At 56.8% G+C, this 18,145-nt stretch overlaps 1 protein-coding gene across 1 annotated transcript in view; it reads right to left on the bottom strand.

Moving 5' to 3' along the window:
- The window catches only part of LOC116411986 (protein kinase C delta type-like), a 19,925-nt gene extending 1,780 nt beyond the window's left edge, over positions 1–18,145 (bottom strand). Inside the window, exons 1-9 of the mRNA XM_031904737.1 lie at positions 17,737–18,145; positions 15,203–15,312; positions 14,177–14,350; positions 13,059–13,150; positions 11,606–11,668; positions 11,305–11,446; positions 10,955–11,146; positions 9,821–9,943; positions 8,552–8,865 (exon numbers count right to left, since the gene is read on the bottom strand). Coding sequence (XP_031760597.1) covers positions 8,552–8,865; positions 9,821–9,943; positions 10,955–11,146; positions 11,305–11,446; positions 11,606–11,668; positions 13,059–13,150; positions 14,177–14,350; positions 15,203–15,312; positions 17,737–17,941 — 1,415 coding nt within the window. The 5' untranslated portion in view covers positions 17,942–18,145. The remainder of the gene's footprint in view (positions 1–8,551; positions 8,866–9,820; positions 9,944–10,954; positions 11,147–11,304; positions 11,447–11,605; positions 11,669–13,058; positions 13,151–14,176; positions 14,351–15,202; positions 15,313–17,736) is intronic.

Below are 18,145 nucleotides of genomic sequence, written 5' to 3'. Positions count from 1 at the left end.
AGGGCCGGTGGCAGGGCCCAGGAGGGGAGGGCCCAAGGTGGAGATGGCCGGTGGCAGGGCCCAGGAGGGGAGGGCCGGTGGCAGGGCCCAAGATGAAGAGGGCCGGTGGCAGGGCCCAAGGTGGAGAGGGCCGGTGGCAGGGCCCAGGAGGGGAGAGCCGGTGGCAGGGCCCAAGATGGAGAGGGCCGGTGGCAGGGCCCAAGATGAAGAGGGCCGGTGGCAGGGCCCAGGAGGGGAGGGCCAGTGGAAGGGCCCAAGATGGAGAGGGCCGGTGGCAGGGCCCAAGGTGGAGAGGGCCGGTGGCAGGGCCCAGGAGGGGAGAGCCGGTGGCAGGGCCCAAGATGGAGAGGGCCGGTGGCAGGGCCCAGGATGAAGAGGGCCGGTGGAAGGGCCCAGGAGGGGAGGGCCGGTGGCAGGGCCAAAGGTGGAGAGGGCCGGTGGCAGGGCCCAGCAGGGGAGGGCCGGTGGCAGGGCCCAAGGTGGAGAGGGCCGGTGGCAGGGCCCAGGAGGGGAGGGCCGGTGGCAGGGCCAAAGGTGGAGAGGGCCGGTGGCAGGGCCCAGGAGGGGAGGGTCGATGTTAGGGCCCAAGGTGGAGAGGGGCGGTGGCAGGGCCCAGGAGGGGAGGGCCAGTGGCAGGGCCCAAGGTGGAGAGGGCCGGTGGCAGGGCCCAGAAGGGGAGGGCCGGTGGCAGGGCCCAAGGTAGAGAAGGCCGGTGGCAGGGCCCAAGAGGGGAGGGCCGGTGGCAGGGCCCAAGGTGGAGAGGGCCGGTGGCAGGGCCCAAGATGAAGAGGGCCGGTGGCAGGGCCCAGGAGGGGAGGGCCGGTGGCAGGGCCCAAGGTGGAGAGGGCCGGTGGCAGGGCCCAGGAGGGGAGGGCCGGTGGCAGGGCCAAAGATGGAGAGGGCCGGTGGCAGGGCCCAAGATGGAGAGGGCTGGTGGCAGGTCCCTAGATGGAGAGGGCCGGTGGCAGGGCCCAGGAGGGGAGGGCCGGTGGCAGGGCCCAAGATGGAGAGGGCCGGTGGCAGGGCCCAAGATGGAGAGGGCCGGTGGCAGGTCCCTAGATGGAGAGGGCCGGTGGCAGGGCCCAGGAGGGGAGGGCCCAAGGTGGAGATGGCCGGTGGCAGGGCCCAGGAGGGGAGGGCCGGTGGCAGGGCCCAAGATGGAGAGGGCCGGTGGCAGGGCCCAAGGTGGAGAGGGCCGGTGGCAGGGCCCAGGAGGGGAGAGCCGGTGGCAGGGCCCAAGATGGAGAGGGCCGGTGGCAGGGCCCAAGATGAAGAGGGCCGGTGGCAGGGCCCAGGAGGGGAGGGCCAGTGGAAGGGCCCAAGATGGAGAGGGCCGGTGGCAGGGCCCAAGGTGGAGAGGGCCGGTGGCAGGGCCCAGGAGGGGAGAGCCGGTGGCAGGGCCCAAGATGGAGAGGGCCGGTGGCAGGGGCCAGGATGAAGAGGGCCGGTGGAAGGGCCCAGGAGGGGAGGGCCGGTGGCAGGGCCAAAGGTGGAGAGGGCCGGTGGCAGGGCCCAGCAGGGGAGGGCCGGTGGCAGGGCCCAAGGTGGAGAGGGCCGGTGGCAGGGCCCAGGAGGGGAGGGCCGGTGGCAGGGCCAAAGGTGGAGAGGGCCGGTGGCAGGGCCCAGGAGGGGAGGGTCGATGTTAGGGCCCAAGGTGGAGAGGGGCGGTGGCAGGGCCCAGGAGGGGAGGGCCAGTGGCAGGGCCCAAGGTGGAGAGGGCCGGTGGCAGGGCCCAGAAGGGGAGGGCCGGTGGCAGGGCCCAAGGTAGAGAGGGCCGGTGGCAGGGCCCAAGAGGGGAGGGCCGGTGGCAGGGCCCAAGGTGGAGAGGGCCGGTGGCAGGGCCCAAGATGAAGAGGGCCGGTGGCAGGGCCCAGGAGGGGAGGGCCGGTGGCAGGGCCCAAGGTGGAGAGGGCCGGTGGCAGGGCCCAGGAGGGGAGGGCCGGTGGCAGGGCCCAAGGTGGAGAGGGCCGGTGGCAGAGCCCAGGAGGTGAGGGCCGGTGGCAGGGCCCAAGGTGGAGAGGGCCGGTGGCAGGGCCCAAGCTGGAGAGGGCCGGTGGCAGGGCCCAAGGTGGAGAGGGCCGGTGGCAGGGCCCAGGAGGGGAGGGCCGGTGGCAGGGCCCAAGGTGGAGAGGGCCGGTGGCAGGGCCCAGGAGGGGAGGGCCGGTGGCAGGGCCCAAGGTAGAGAGGGCCGGTGGCAGAGCCCAGGAGGTGAGGGCCGTTGGCAGGGCCCAAGGTGGAGAGGGCCGGTGGCAGGGCCCAAGATGAAGAGGGCCGGTGGCAGGGCCCAAGATTGTGAGGGCTGGTGGAAGGGCCCAAGATGGGGAGGGCCGGTGGCAGGGCCAAAGATGGAGAGGGCCGGTGGAAGGGCCGAAGATGGAGAGGGCCGGTGGCAGGGCCCAGGAGGGGAGGGCCGGTGGCAGGGCCCAAGATGAAGAGGGCCGGTGGCAGGGCCCAGGAGGGGAGGGCCGGTGGCAGGGCCCAAGGTGGAGAGGGCCGGTGGCAGGGCCCAGGAGGGGAGGGCCGGTGGCAGGGCCCAAGGTGGAGAGGGCCGGTGGCAGAGCCCAGGAGGTGAGGGCCGGTGGCAGGGCCCAAGGTGGAGAGGGCCGGTGGCAGGGCCCAAGCTGGAGAGGGCCGGTGGCAGGGCCCAAGGTGGAGAGGGCCGGTGGCAGGGCCCAGGAGGGGAGGGCCGGTGGCAGGGCCCAAGGTGGAGAGGGCCGGTGGCAGGGCCCAGGAGGGGAGGGCCGGTGGCAGGGCCCAAGGTAGAGAGGGCCGGTGGCAGAGCCCAGGAGGTGAGGGCCGTTGGCAGGGCCCAAGGTGGAGAGGGCCGGTGGCAGGGCCCAAGATGAAGAGGGCCGGTGGCAGGGCCCAAGATTGTGAGGGCTGGTGGAAGGGCCCAAGATGGGGAGGGCCGGTGGCAGGGCCAAAGATGGAGAGGGCCGGTGGAAGGGCCGAAGATGGAGAGGGCCGGTGGCAGGGCCCAGGAGGGGAGGGCCGGTGGCAGGGCCCAAGGTGGAGAGGGCCGGTGGCAGGGCCCAGGAGGGGAGGGCCGGTGGCAGGGCCCAAGGTGGAGAGGGCCGGTGGCAGGGCCCAAGATGAAGAGGGCCAGTGGCAGGGCCCAAGATGGGGAGGGCCGGTGGAAGGGCCCAAGATGGGGAGGGCCGGTGGAAGGGCCCAAGATGAAGAGGGCCGGTGGCAGGGCCAAGGAGGGGAGGGCCGGTGGCAGGGCCCAAGGTGGAGAAGGCCGGTGGCAGGGCCCCTCCTGGGCCCTTCCACCGGCCCTCTTCATCCTGGACCCTGCCACCGGCCCTCTCCACCTTGGGCCCTGACACCGGCCCTCCCCTCCTGGGCCCTGCCACCGGCCCTCTCCGCCTTGGGCCCTGCCACCGGTCCTCTTCATCCTGGGCCCTGCCACCGGCCCTCTCCATCTTGGGCCCTGCCACCAGCCCTCCCCTCCTGGGCCCTGCCACCGGCCCTCTCCACCTTGGGCCCTAACATCGACCCTCCCCTCCTGGGCCCTGCCACCGGCCCTCTCCACCTTGGACCCTGCCACGGGCCCTCCCCTCCTGGGCCCTGCCACCGGCCCTCTCCACCTTGGGCCCTGCCACCGGCCCTCTTCATCTTGGGCCCTGCCACCGGCCCTCTCCATCTTGGGCCCTGCCACCGGCCCTCCCCTCCTGGGCCCTGCCACCGGCCCTCCCCTCCTGGGCCCTGCCACCGGCCCTCCCCTTCTTGGCCCTGCCACCGGCCCTCCCCTCCTGGGCCCTGCCACCGGCCCTCCCCTCCTGGGCCATGCCAACGGCCCTCCCCTCCTGGGCCCTGCCACCGGCCCTCCCCTCCTGGGCCCTGCCACCGGCCCTCCCCTCCTGGGCCCTGCCACCGGCCCTCCCCTCCTGGGCCCTGCCACCGGCCCTCTCCACCTTGGGCCCTGCCACCGGCCCTCCCCTGCTGGGCCCTGCCACCGGCCCTCTCCACCTTGGGCCCTGCCACCGGCCCTCCCCTCCTGGGCCCTGCCACCGGCCCTCTCCACCTTGGGCCCTGCCACCGGCCCTCTCCACCTTTGGCCCTGCCACCGGCCCTCCCCTCCTGGGCCCTGCCACCGGCCCTCTCCGCCTTGGGCCCTGCCACCGGCCCTCCCCTTCTGGGCCCTGCCACCGGCCCTCTCCACCTTGGGCCCTGCCACCGGCCCTCCCCTCCTGGGCCCTGTGGCAGGGCCCAAGGTGGAGAGGGCCAGTGGCAGGGCCCAAGATGAAGAGGGCCGGTGGCAGGGCCCAGGAGGGGAGGGCCGGTGGCAGGGCCCAAGGTGGAGAGGGCCGGTGTCAGGGCCCAGGAGGGGAGGGCCGGTGTCAGGGCCCAAGGTGGAGAGGGCCGGTGGCAGGGCCCAGGATGAAGAGGGCCGGTGGAAGGGCCCAGGAGGGGAGGGCCGGTGGCAGGGCCCAAGGTGGAGAGGGCCGGTGGCAGGGCCCAGCAGGGGAGGGCCGGTGGCAGGGCCCAAGGTGGAGAGGGCCGGTGGCAGGGCCCAGGAGGGGAGGGCCGGTGGCAGGGCCCAGGAGGGGAGGGCCGGTGGCAGGGCCCAGGAGGGGAGGGCCGGTGGCAGGGCCCAGGAGGGGAGGGCCGGTGGCAGGGCCCAGGAGGGGAGGGCCGGTCGCAGGGCCCAGGAGGGGAGGGCCGGTGGCAGGGCCAAGAAGGGGAGGGCCGGTGGCAGGGCCCAGAAGGGGAGGGCCGGTGGCAGGGCCCAGGAGGGGAGGGCTGGTGGCAGGGCCCAAGATGGAGAGGGCCGGTGGCAGGGCCCAAGATGAAGAGGGCCGGTGGCAGGGCCCAAGGTGGAGAGGGCCGGTGGCAGGGCCCAGGTGGGGAGGGCCGGTGGCAGGGTCCAAGGTGGAGAGGGCCGGTGGCAGGGCCCAGGAGGGGAGGGTCGATGTTAGGGCCCAAGGTGGAGAGGGCCGGTGGCAGGGCCCAGGAGGGGAGGGCTGGTGGCAGGGCCCAAGATGGAGAGGGCCGGTGGCAGGGCCCAGGATGAAGAGGGCCAGTGGCAGGGCCCAAGGCGGAGAGGGCCGGTGGCAGGGCCCAGGAGGGGAGGGCCGGTGTCAGGGCCCAAGGTGGAGAGGGCCGGTGGCAGGGCCCAGGATGAAGAGGGCCGGTGGAAGGGCCCAGGAGGGGAGGGCCGGTGGCAGGGCCCAAGGTGGAGAGGGCCGGTGGCAGGGCCCAGCAGGGGAGGGCCGGTGGCAGGGCCCAAGGTGGAGAGGGCCGGTGGCAGGGCCCAGGAGGGGAGGGCCGGTGGCAGGGCCCAAGGTGGAGAGGGCCGGTGGCAGGGCCCAGGATGAAGAGGGCCGGTGGCAGGGCCCAGGAGGGAGGGCCGGTGGGGCCCAGGGGGGGCCGGTGGCAGGGCCCAAGGTGGAGAGGGCCGGTGGCAGGGCCCAGGAGGGGAGGGCCGGTGGCAGGGCCCAAGGTGGAGAGGGCCGGTGGCAGGGCCCAAGGTGGAGAGGGCCGGTGACAGGGCCCAAGGTGGAAAGGGCCGGTGGCAGGGCCCAGGAGGGGAGGGTCGATGTTAGGGCCCAAGGTGGAGAGGGCCGGTGGCAGGGCCCAGGAGGGGAGGGGCGGTGGCAGGGCCCAAGATGGAGAGGGCCGGTGGCAGGGCCCAAGATGAAGAGGGCCGGTGGCAGGGCCCAGGAGGGGAGGGCCGGTGGCAGGGCCCAAGGTGGAGAGGGCCGGTGGCAGGGCCCAAGGTGGAGAGGGCCGGTGGCAGGGCCCAGCAGGGGAGGGCCGGTGGCAGGGCCCAAGATGGAGAGGGCCGGTGGCAGGGCTCAGGAGGGGAGGGCCGGTGGCAGGGCCAAAGGTGGAGAGGGCCGGTGGCAGGGCCTAGGAGGGGAGGGCTGGTGGCAGGGCCGAAGATGGAGAGGGCCGGTGGCAGGGCCCAAGATGAAGAGGGCCGGTGGCAGGGCCCAGGAGGGGAGGGCCGGTGGCAGGGCCCAAGGTGGAGAGGGCCGGTGGCAGGGCCCAGGAGGGGAGGGCCGGTGGCAGGGCCCAAGGTGGAGAGGGCCGGTGGCAGGGCCCAGGAGGGGAGGGCTGGTGGCAGGGCCCAGGAGGGGAGGGCCGGTGGCAGGGCCAAAGGTGGAGAGGGCCGGTGGCAGGGCCCAGCAGGGGAGGGCCGGTGGCAGGGCCCAAGGTGGAGAGGGCCGGTGGCAGGGCCCAAGGTGGAGAGGGCCGGTGACAGGGCCCAAGGTGGAAAGGGCCGGTGGCAGGGCCCAGGAGGGGAGGGTCGATGTTAGGGCCCAAGGTGGAGAGGGCCGGTGGCAGGGCCCAAGATGAAGAGGGCCGGTGGCAGGGCCCAGGAGGGGAGGGCCGGTGGCAGGGCCCAAGGTGGAGAGGGCCGGTGGCAGGGCCCAGCAGGGGAGGGCCGGTGGCAGGGCCCAAGATGGAGAGGGCCGGTGGCAGGGCTCAGGAGGGGAGGGCCGGTGGCAGGGCCAAAGGTGGAGAGGGCCGGTGGCAGGGCCTAGGAGGGGAGGGCTGGTGGCAGGGCCGAAGATGGAGAGGGCCGGTGGCAGGGCCCAAGATGAAGAGGGCCGGTGGCAGGGCCCAGGAGGGGAGGGCCGGTGGCAGGGCCCAAGGTGGAGAGGGCCGGTGGCAGGGCCCAAGGTGGAGAGGGCCGGTGGCAGGGCCCAGGAGGGGAGGGCCGGTGGCAGGGCCCAAGGTGGAGAGGGCCGGTGGCAGGGCCCAGGAGGGGAGGGCTGGTGGCAGGGCCCAGGAGGGGAGGGCCGGTGGCAGGGCCAAAGGTGGAGAGGGCCGGTGGCAGGGCCCAGCAGGGGAGGGCCGGTGGCAGGGCCCAAGGTGGAGAGGGCCGGTGGCAGGGCCCAAGGTGGAGAGGGCCGGTGACAGGGCCCAAGGTGGAGAGGGCCGGTGGCAGGGCCCAGGAGGGGAGGGTCGATGTTAGGGCCCAAGGTGGAGAGGGCCGGTGGCAGGGCCCAGGAGGGGAGGGGCGGTGGCAGGGCCCAAGATGGAGAGGGCCGGTGGCAGGGCCCAAGATGAAGAGGGCCGGTGGAAGGGCCAAGGAGGGGAGGGCCGGTGGCAGGGCCCAAGGTGGAGAGGGCCGGTGGCAGGGCCCAGCAGGGGAGGGCCGGTGGCAGGGCCCAAGATGGAGAGGGCCGGTGGCAGGGCTCAGGAGGGGAGGGCCGGTGGCAGGGCCAAAGGTGGAGAGGGCCGGTGGCAGGGCCTAGGAGGGGAGGGCTGGTGGCAGGGCCGAAGATGGAGAGGGCCGGTGGCAGGGCCCAAGATGAAGAGGGCCGGTGGCAGGGCCCAGGAGGGGAGGGCCGGTGGCAGGGCCCAAGGTGGAGAGGGCCGGTGGCAGGGCCCAGGAGGGGAGGGCCGGTGGCAGGGCCCAAGGTGGAGAGGGCCGGTGGCAGGGCCCAGCAAGGGAGGGCCGGTGGCAGGGCCCAAGGTGGAGAGGGCTGGTGGCAGGGCCCAGCAAGGGAGGGCCGGTGGCAGGGCCCAAGGTGGAGAGGGCCGGTGGCAGGGCCCAAGGTGGAGAGGGCCGGTGGCAGGGCCCAGCAGGGGAGGGCCGGTGGCAGGGCCCAAGGTGGAGAGGGCCGGTGGCAGGGCCCAAGGTGGAGAGGGCCGGTGGCAGGGCCCAGAAGGGGAGGGCCGATGTTAGGGCCCAAGGTGGAGAGGGCCGGTGGCAGGGCCCAAGATAGAGAGGGCCGGTGGCAGGGCCCAGCAGGGGAGGGCCGGTGGCAGGGCCCAGGAGGGGAGGGCCGGTGGCAGGGCCCAAGGTGGAGAGGGCCGGTGGCAGGGGCCAGGAGGGGAGGGCCGGTGGCAGGGCCCAAGGTGGAGAGGGCCGGTGGCAGGGCCCAGCAGGGGAGGGCCGGTGGCAGGGCCCAAGGTGGAGAGGGCCGGTGGCAGGGCCCAGAAGGGGAGGGCTGATGTTAGGGCGTAAGGTGGAGAGGGCCGGTGGCAGGGCCCAAGATAGAGAGGGCCGGTGGCAGGGCCCAGGAGGGGAGGGCCGGTGGCAGGGCCCAAGGTGGAGAGGGCCGGTGGTAGGGTCCAGGAGGGGAGGGCCGGTGGCAGGGCCCAAGATGAAGAGGGCCGGTGGCAGGGCCCAGAAGGGGAGGGCCGGTGGCAGGGCCCAAGGTGGAGAGGGCCGGTGGCAGGGCCCAGGAGGGGAGGGCCGGTGGCAGGGCCCAGGAGGGGAGGGCCGGTGGCAGGGCCCAGGAGGGGAGGGCCGGTGGCAGGGCCCAGGAGGGGAGGGCCGGTGGCAGGGCCCAAGGTGGAGAGGGCCGGTGGCAGGGCCCAGTAAGGGAGGGCCGGTGGCAGGGCCCAAGGTGGAGAGAGCCGGTGGCAGGGCCCAAGGTGGAGAGGGCCGGTGGCAGGGCCCAAGGTGGAGAGGGCCGGTGGCAGGGCCCAGGAGGGGAGGGCCGGTGGCAGGGCCCAAGGTGGAGAGGGCCGGTGGCAGGGCCCAGCAGGGGAGGGCTGGTGGCAGGGCCCAAGGTGGAGAGGGCCGGTGGCAGGGCCCAGGAGGGGAGGGCCGGTGGCAGGGCCCAAGGTGGAGAGGGCCGGTGGCAGGGCCCAAGATGGAGAGGGCCGGTGGCAGGGCCCAAGATGGAGAGGGCCGGTGGCAGGGCCCAAGATGGAGAGGGCATAGCTGGAGGGTATAGCTGAAGATGTGGGCTTAAGGAGGGGCAGGCCGTTGGTGCGGGACTGAGGTTTGGAGGACAGATGGTGGGGGCAAAAGGGCACCCCAGATTTTTCCCAAGTGGGACTCAGGAATGAGAGATCCTGAATCCTTTCTATACAACCTGATGCACTGATGCAGTCTGCCTCTTCTAAGAATGATAGTGATTCTTTGCACACTGCAGTGATATCCACAGTTGGTATCTGCAAGAAAGAACATGCACATTAATTTGTTTTATATCAATCTAACTACAGTCTGTAGGGCTTAAATAAAGGCCAATATGGTGCCAGTTTGCTGGAGATGCAGAGTTATCAGGTATATTCTATGTACTATACAGTGCCTCAAATGAGAGATTAACTCCTGCCCTGGCTAGAACAGTATCAACCAAGCACCTAGTAGATTTGTCATAGTCTGGCAGGAGTCTCAGGCATGTACCTTCCTGTCCTTTCCTGAAAAAACTGAACAGGCAGAGTACTGTAGGACAAAGTACCTGCTGTATTACAGAAAATGGTAGTGATTGGTTATCAAGAACCGGAAAGAAGCATGGTGCATAAGTACAGTTCAGGTATGGGATCCATTATTCGGAAAACCGTTATCCAGAAAGTTCCAAATTATGGAAAGGCCATCTCCCATAGACTCCATTATAAGCAAATAATTTTGATTTTTAAAAATGACTTCCTTTTTCTCTGTAATTATAAAACAGAACCTTGTACTTGACCCCAACTGTGATATAATTAATCCTTATTGGGGGCAAAACAATCCTATTGGGTTTAATAATCTTTAAATGATTTTTCAGTGGACTTAAGGTATGGAGATCCAAATTACGGAAAGACCCCTTATCTGGAAAACCCCAGGTCCCGAGCATTCTAGATAATAGGTCCCATACCTGTACAATTCTGCCACTTACAGCTATTTACAGGACTTACAATAGAGGAATGAGGAGAGAAATGAAATAGATGAAGTGGGGTGAGCGGGTGAATGCTTTGACATTTAGTTGGTAAAAAAGTATTTTACATATTCAGTGGTGGCTTAATGGCACTCTAGATCCTGAGCTGTTAAAGTAACATGCCCCCCCTGCCCAGGTCACAAGCCACCAGAGCAAGTCTGATAATATAATGATGTTTCCTCCTATGGGGGCTACTGCAGTGATCTACTTACTGGCTGGAAAGGAGGTGGTATCTTCTTGCCCTCCAATGCTGTCCAATCAATAGATCTATAAAATGGATGTTTCCTTATGTCCCCTTTGGTGCCCAGGCGCTTTTCTGGATTCTTCTCTAAAAGCTAAAGGGAAAAACAAATGGATAATTGGCTACACAAACACCAAGGTGGCAAATGACTCAAAACATTTAACCCAGGTACATTTACCCACAGCAAATAGTAGGAATTGTCTGTGAGAACACTGTCTGGCTTGCATGTAGTGTACGGCTGATTATTGCCTCCAAACTTCAACCTCATTTGAGGCCTCATTTACACTAGTCACTTTAGGGCTCTGGCACATGAGGAGATTTGTCGCCTGCGTTTTTTCCCCCTGGCGCTATGGCGACAAGTCGCCACGACAATACCCACAAAGAGATTTCATGTGAGTTGAGCTCCAGGCGATCTGCTACCCATGGTACACTCAACAGTTAACCCCCCCTCATGTTTACTCAGGTCGCTCAGAAAAGGGTCTGTGTGCGATTTGAAACAGCAGGCGGTTTGAAGTAGCCTCGTATGTTTTGACGCTGGCGATTTCCATTGATTTAGCATTGGCGTCTTGTCGCCAAATCGCTCTTTTAAAAATCGCCGGCGACAAATCTCCTCGTGTGCCAGAGCCCTTAGAGAGGGATCATTTCTATGGCCAATAATGCCCAAATCAGACAAAAGATCCTCAGGTTCATTTCCTAACACTGGGCAAGTTAGACTTGAAGCAGCAACTTAAAGCAACCAGTCATTGGCAGCAACACCCCACAAGTTACCAGGGGCAGCAAAAAAAACCACTCTTCGTCACTTTAAAAGCTGAAGAACTATTGTGCTCTCTTTATAAGTGATGCAACCCCCTTTAACCTGCTCAGAAGCTTCTGAACTGCAGGTTTCATGGGGGGGCCACATTGGAAAGTCCACTTCAGGGTGGCCAAGGGTAGAGAATCGCCCCTGCCTGTGTGTATGATGAGGGCCTGGCTGTATATAGGGGAAGGAAATATATTCATCCCATCTTCTACTAGCAAACAACGCACATTCATTTTCTTAAATATTCTGTCCTCTCAACTTTTGTGTTACTGTAGCTGTGACTTTCCTGCACAAACTCATACCCACCTCCAGTAGCAGTTCTTTTAGTTCAGCGCTGACACCCTCTGGAAATAAAGGCTCCTTACAGCACACTGAATACATCAGGTTCTCCAACGTCATACCCTCGTAGAATGGTGATCTTCCGGTGGCCATTTTGCAAAGAGTGATTGCAAATGCCCACCAATCCGCTGCTGCGCCATAGCCAATCCCTGAAAAAATCTAGAAAATCAGACAAATGTTATTCCAGATAATGAAGAAGCATTCCTAAAACCTCTTTCTCAAATTAACCCTTTGTAATACAGTCCTGCAACATTAGGCAGACTAGATGACTAGATCTGATATACATTTAATATGCAAAAGCACATGAACTTTCTCACCTCTGGAGCCATGAAGGTGAAGTATCCTACTGGCTCAAAATTCTTCCTGTCGCTGGTAAACATTCCTTCTGCAACCAGGCCGAAGTCTGCGATTTTCACGTGTCCCTCATCACTGAGTAAGATGTTATCCGGTTTCAGATCTCTGAAAGAAAAGGAGGAGGAAAAGAATAAAAGTTAGAACATAGGGGCAAAGCTATAGCAGCTGCAACTGTATTGGGGCCATGGATAATATGTTGTAATAATAATAGTTAGTAGTTGAAAAAGTAGCATGAGTTTATGGCTGAGATACAATTGTACTTACCGGTGCACAATGCCACGTGAATGCAGATACTGCAGCCCGATGATCATCTCTGCAGAATAGAATCTTTTGCAAAACAGAAAATAATAATAATTAGAGACCATCTCCTTAGCTAGGAAGTTCCACTTAGACTGCCCTTAGATTTTAAAACCTAGGGAAAGGTATGATAAAAGCACAAACCAAAATACCTTCATGAAAGACCATCCATGAGTTAAAAGACATGAAAACCCCACACACAAAATTTAATCAGTGCACAGCCTCTTTGAAATCTTTCAATACCTGCCACTCTGTTGTCCAAGTTGCTTTGACTTCTGGCTTGTGGGCGAGCTCAGTTGTTCTAAGCTCAGGTGAATAAGCACGCCCCCAGTCTAGCAGCCAGTAAAGAGATGGCATTGCTGGTTCTCAGCTCTAGCTGTCTGCTTCAATTTTTTTCTCCTAACCTCCTCTCCTGAGCTCAGCTCAAACAAAGCAGAACTTTTATCAGACAGTTCTGCCTGTGTGAGCCTGTATTCATGATGAAATGGATGTGGAATAAGGGTCTGTGTGTGTGCTGTTTACAGATTTAAATGTATTTGATTCTTTATCAGAGGAAAAATGGCCACTGGGTGAAAGCTGCTATTTGCTTTAGGAAAATGTGATGGTGATTGCAAACGGAGGGGATATATGAAGTACATATGATGCCATTTAGGTGGGGGAGACGTGCCCAACTGATATACATTGTAGGCAAATGTAGGCTTTACATGTCCTTTAATAGGTTACTAAAATCTTTATTGTACATGCCTTTGTTAACATGCCACCACGGCCTCTAAACCAATATAAGAACACATTGCAACAGTTGCATCACAAAGATCAACAGATTCAAATTCAGGAATATATAATAAACTTAATAAATTCTGAAGAAATGCACATATAAATTGCTGAGTTTTTTCACTTTCCCTTGGTAAAACACCAGCAAATGCTTTACGTGCAGATGGACTGATAATTCACAGTTTTACTTCTATAGAAGCTACCAATGATATAAGTAAAAGTCACACGTAAAACATATTGGTATGTAAAATATACCAATGCCCAAACCTATGAGCAGTGCCCACAGTGCTTGGGGGTGTGTTATTGTACTCAGTACTATGGCTAATGGCACACTGGGTGATTTCCAGCATTTAGTCATGCCAGCATTTTCTTGTTCTGTAGGAGGGGGACAAGACCACCTCACCCATACAAAAATCCTTTTACCATGGAGCAAGAAAACGGTGGGGTGAAAAAACACCAGAAATTGCCCTGCGTGCCATTAAGATGACATAATAATCTTAAGTGCCTAGCATGACATCAAAAACACATAAATCCTAATGGTACTGATTGATGTTTAGGAGAAAATAATGAACATTCCTAGTAATATTTATTTCTTAATTAAAACACAGCTAGCAGTTTTCCCATGTAGCCCTTGGGAGATGTTCATTACCTTATGCTGTCCGTCTTCAGTCCACCTTCCTTATTTATCAGTTGTTTTAGTGTTCCTCCTCTTGCAAACTCCATGACAAGGAAAGCATGCAGCTGGTTACAAAGATAAATGAGAAGAGAGTGACACATGGGAGCTGCTAACACAGAACTACCAGATTACAATAAGGGAGAGTGCATGGCCTTCTTAGTTCTTAAAGCAGAACCAAATACGGGGAGGACTAACAAGCAGAAATCATACAAGATGAAAGAAAAAGTTTCCGGAATATCTGTAATTTTGCTCTGTTGCCTGAGAAACTCACATGAGGGATCATTTATAAATACTAAGTAAAGTTGCACCTGCACATTAACCCATAACAATCAGTGGTTAGATTTTTCCAGCGGTTGCAGGTTGAACACTGAAAGTATTCATCTGATTGGTTGCCATGAGTTACTACCCAGGTGCCAATTGCCCACTGTTTGTAAATGACCCCCCACACACAATGTACTGCTCCTGCATCCCTGTTGGTTGGTGTAGAACAAGCAGAGGTTAATCCTGGTGCAGGCAGTATATATTTGGTGTATTTGGGGGGTTAATAACAAGCCTCAGTGAGGGAATACTGTGTATGTACGGCCAGACAAATGGCGACATAGTGCTCAGTAGACACTATCCTGCATGGTGAATCTTTTTGTAAGAAGGGGAGTGCCAGCCCTTGGTATGAGGTAAGAGACTAGAATTTCTGAGGCACTTATCAACTAGGCACCTCAGTGATTTAAGCTATTCTTCTTCTTCAATGTGAACTACAGCAGTTTGGAAAGATTTTCTCCAAAATTCACAATTTAAAAATCTAAAATACAGTCAATGGTATTTTGGCAACTACCATCCTCAGTTCCTAGCTATATAGGAGATTTCCATTTGAAATTTGCTTTTACTGCTTTCACCCAAGCATTGGACCTGCATAGGTGGTGTCCCTTACTGGGCTCTGCTGACCTGTATCAGTCACATGAAAGGTTGCGTGCATTGTGGGGAGGTGCAATGGTCCAATAAAGAATTTCAGGTTTTAGGTCCAGTGTGACAAAATGTATAATGATGTGCGCTTGTTTATGTAAATTCGGTAGCAATTTAATGGCTCTACGTTGTACCTGAGTTTGGAAAGCTGCATATCCGTGGCAGAGAAAGGGACAACCTTCAGTGATCCGGAGAGTTCGGGACTCAGCTAAGATGAATCTGCTGATATCATTTCCCTCCTTGTGCTGCTTCCGAATCACTTTGATTGCCACTTTCTCTTCGCAGTTCTTCAATGACGCCAACATAACCTGACAAAGGTAAAATAGACAGTAGCACTGTTTTGTTGAATATTCACTGACCAAATGATTATCATTCAAATTACATATTCATTAAATATTCCAATACATTTACTTAGTAATTGCTAACAAAATTGGTTTCTGTCTGCCAGAAATGACTTTCAGTTGAGATTTATTTACAAATACCATTGAACCAGTGGCATTTTCTAATTAAGTGTATATTGTACATTTCATAAATAAGATACATTATATAAAAAAGTCATTATTTGTACTTGGTGGACATCACCTTTAACTTAATCTTTCTGGGTTTGACATATAAGGCGATAATGCCATAAGCTTTAAGACAATGTTCTAAACGGCTTTGTGTAAATCTGAAATAGTTCTGCAAATTTATAAATGTGGCACATGAAATGTCTGACTGTACTAATAACCAAAATGAAGCTGTGAAAAACAGAGTTATAGTGAGTTTGAGTATATGCATCCCAGCATATTGATTGGGAGCGTGGACCTTGAGTCTGTTAGGGTCTCATCATACCAAATGCTGCCTGGATGTAAAAAAAAAAAGGTGCCAACAGTATAAATGAAAATAATTTACTTTAACACACAGAAGCTCCCTGCTGCGGGCTCTAAAACTGTTGCTTTTATCATATCGGTCCTATCATCATCTTCCCTCAAGCAGCATTGCGTGCCATCAACAACACTGCCTCACCTTCAACAGATGTAATCGTAAGAAGCTTATAAGCTTTTCGGCTGTCTTGGAGCCATAAATACTGGTGTCCCACCCCTGGACCTGGCTAAATACAAGCTAACACTATTGTATACAGGGAGTTCATCTAATTGAAGCTATTAAAGCCAATCACTTACCTTGCCAAAGTTTCCATTCCCCAGCTTTACATGGAACTCGTAGTTCTTGATGTTTTTAGGATATGGCCTTTGTGCTGGAATACAAGGCCTCTTCACTACACTTCCTTCTTCTGGAAGAGAGGAAAGACTATTAATAATTCATATTGCTAACATATACTGCAAGACATCCTTCTGATTTAGTTCTTTCTCCTGAATCCACTTCCTGAAAGGAGGGGAGTGAGGGTAGGTGCTCTACAGCATGAGGTAGATCAGTCCAGTGAAATCCAAGTTAGCATTAGGACCCATGAGTGAGGGGTAACAAGCTTGAGGTATAGATCATAGATTAATAAAAGGTGTCTCTTTGTTTTTAACATGGTAAACTAGACACATACATACAGCATCTGGAATAAAGAGGAGCTTTCCTAAGTTCATTCCCTATGTCCTAATAGTAATACACTGGAGCACAAGTCCTACATCTCACTTCTACATTAAGGTCCTACATCTCACATCTACAACTCACTCAGGTACCTGGTTTCCCATACGCCCACACCATATTTTCCAGGGATAAATTGTCTCTGGCCTTCAAGCTATTGTAATAATATTCTAATTCCCATCTAAAGTGAAACCAATGGAGTCCCCAAGATAACAACTGACTATACAGAGGAGAATGAACATAATCAATACATGTAATTTGTCATAGAATACCACTGACTTCATTGTACGTACAGTTAATTTCAAGGTGAACTTCCCCTTTAAACTGCCAGTCCCAGTTTCAGGACCTTGGTCCCCAGCAATAAATGATTTTTGATTTCTTCTATTATGACCAAAATGTCCCAACCCTATGCCATAAATAGACTATGCTGCAAACTTGCAACTTGACCAACTGCCCATAGAGCTGCTGCCTAGCATCTTCCTACACTTGTCTATTACTTGTGTGGGGAGGGAGGAAGCTGAGACAGAAGGAATATGAAGAAGGGTGGTTGGTAAGACAAATGGTGATCTCTTGTTCTTGCAGAAGGAATCTAGTATTTCAGATTGAGAACACAGCTTTGGGAAGACAAATCTTACTCCTTCTCTTCCCACTTGATCTGTACCAGTAGGCTCCACTAGTTATACTCAGCAGAGCAGTAGTGCTAATGTAGGTATGTGGGTATATACCATATGCTTTAGTGTTATCTGCAGAAATGTCAATTTGCCCATATTTCCTAGTCTGCCTAATTTATACAGGTAGTGGATCTGTTATCTGGAAACCCATTATCCAGAAAGCTCAGAATTACAGGAAGGCAATCTGACATAGACTCCATTTTAATACAATAAATTGGATTTTTAAAAAAGCTTTTTCTCTGTAATAATAAATCAGTATCTTGTACTTGATCCTAATGAAGATATAATTAATCCTTATTGGAGACAAAACAATCTTATTAGGTTTATTTAACTTTCAATTATTTTTATTAGTAGACTTTAAGTATGGCGACCCAGTTTATGGAAAGACCCCTAATTCTGGAAAACCCCAGGTCGTGAGCATTCTGGGTAACAGGTCCCATTATTATTATTATTATTATTATTAACATTTATTTATAAAGCGCCAACATATTCCGCAGAGCTGTACAATAAGTGGGATTCATACATTGGACATACAGAGTAACATATAAAGCAATCAATAACTGATACAAGAGGTGAAGAGAGCCCTGCCCAAAAGAGCTTGCAATCCCATACTAATACACTGTGCTCAGGTGTAGGAGTTTAAGGGAAGGTTGGCCCATAACAAGGCTTGGTGGGGTGTGATGGAGCAATGGGCAATTTCTGCCAGGAGGCTGATGTCCCTGTAGAAATGCAGTTGTTTAAATATAACAGGAATTGTGGGTGTAAATAGTTCCCTGCATTTATACAGGTGTATGTGTATATTTACACATTTTATATATAAAATAACCAGCAGTCATAGGTCTACAGGTTGCTCATTGATTTTGGTAATTAAAAGCTCAATATAAAATTTTAAAGCTGAATGTCAAACATTTAAACTGCTTACCATTAAATTTGGATTGCAAAATGATTTAGATCGATTAAGGTGCTAAAATTACATGTTATTGCAGGTCAGTTGGTGGTGATAGTGTTGGGTGGGACACCTAAGTGCATCTTTTTGTCAGTATAATAATAATACAAAGTGCAAACATTTGCCCAAGTCTAGCAACCAGTAAGCCACAACAACCAATTAGATGTTTGTATAAGCAGTTATAGCTATATCTGCTATAGGCAGATTGGATCAGTGAGAAAGTATTAACTGACTGGGTCATGTCATGGATATATCATGATAGACAGGAGTGTCAGATCTTTCAACATTAAGTTAAAAAATAGTATAATAGAAAATATCCTTCAAATTACATCCAAATTTGCCTCTTGATTGGCATTTCTTGTGTAATTAGAAAAGTAAATAGTCTTTAGACACAACTGACAAACTAGCAGGGGCCAGGAAAACTCTCTAGGTAGGATGAGTTTAGAGATGAGGATGAGAGAATACATTTTAACATTAAATTGATGTTTAATCTGATCCTTCTTACCTTCTGATGTTTCTCTCTCCCTCTTCTCCCTCTTCTCCTTCTTCTTCCTCTTCTTCCCCTCTTGCGCTTTTTGCCTTTCTTGGCTTTTCTCCTCCACGTTGGTTCCCATGCGCTTGATCTTTTTAGCTGCCCCCTCTGTCTCCTTCTTGATGTTCCTCTTCCGCGTGAGCCCACAGGATGTTGAAGGCTTGGGGGATCTATCCATTGCAAGTGGATTAATCCTGAAAATCGCTTCTTACTGGGAGACGCTTTAGAAACGCTACCACTCACTGAAGCAACTCTGGGTAGAGTGACCAACCGCTTTTTTCCAACTGTCATATGGCTGTGTGCACAGTGTTCTTAAAGGAACAGTAACACCAAAAAATGAAAGTGTATAAAAGTAATTACAATATAATGTCCTGTTGCCCTG

Source organism: Xenopus tropicalis, chromosome 1, assembly GCF_000004195.4.
Source record: "Xenopus tropicalis strain Nigerian chromosome 1, UCB_Xtro_10.0, whole genome shotgun sequence".
Classification (NCBI taxonomy): Eukaryota; Metazoa; Chordata; class Amphibia; order Anura; family Pipidae; genus Xenopus; species Xenopus tropicalis.
The sequence above is the reverse complement of the archived record's forward strand: the minus strand, read 5'-3'. Positions and strand labels throughout refer to the sequence as shown.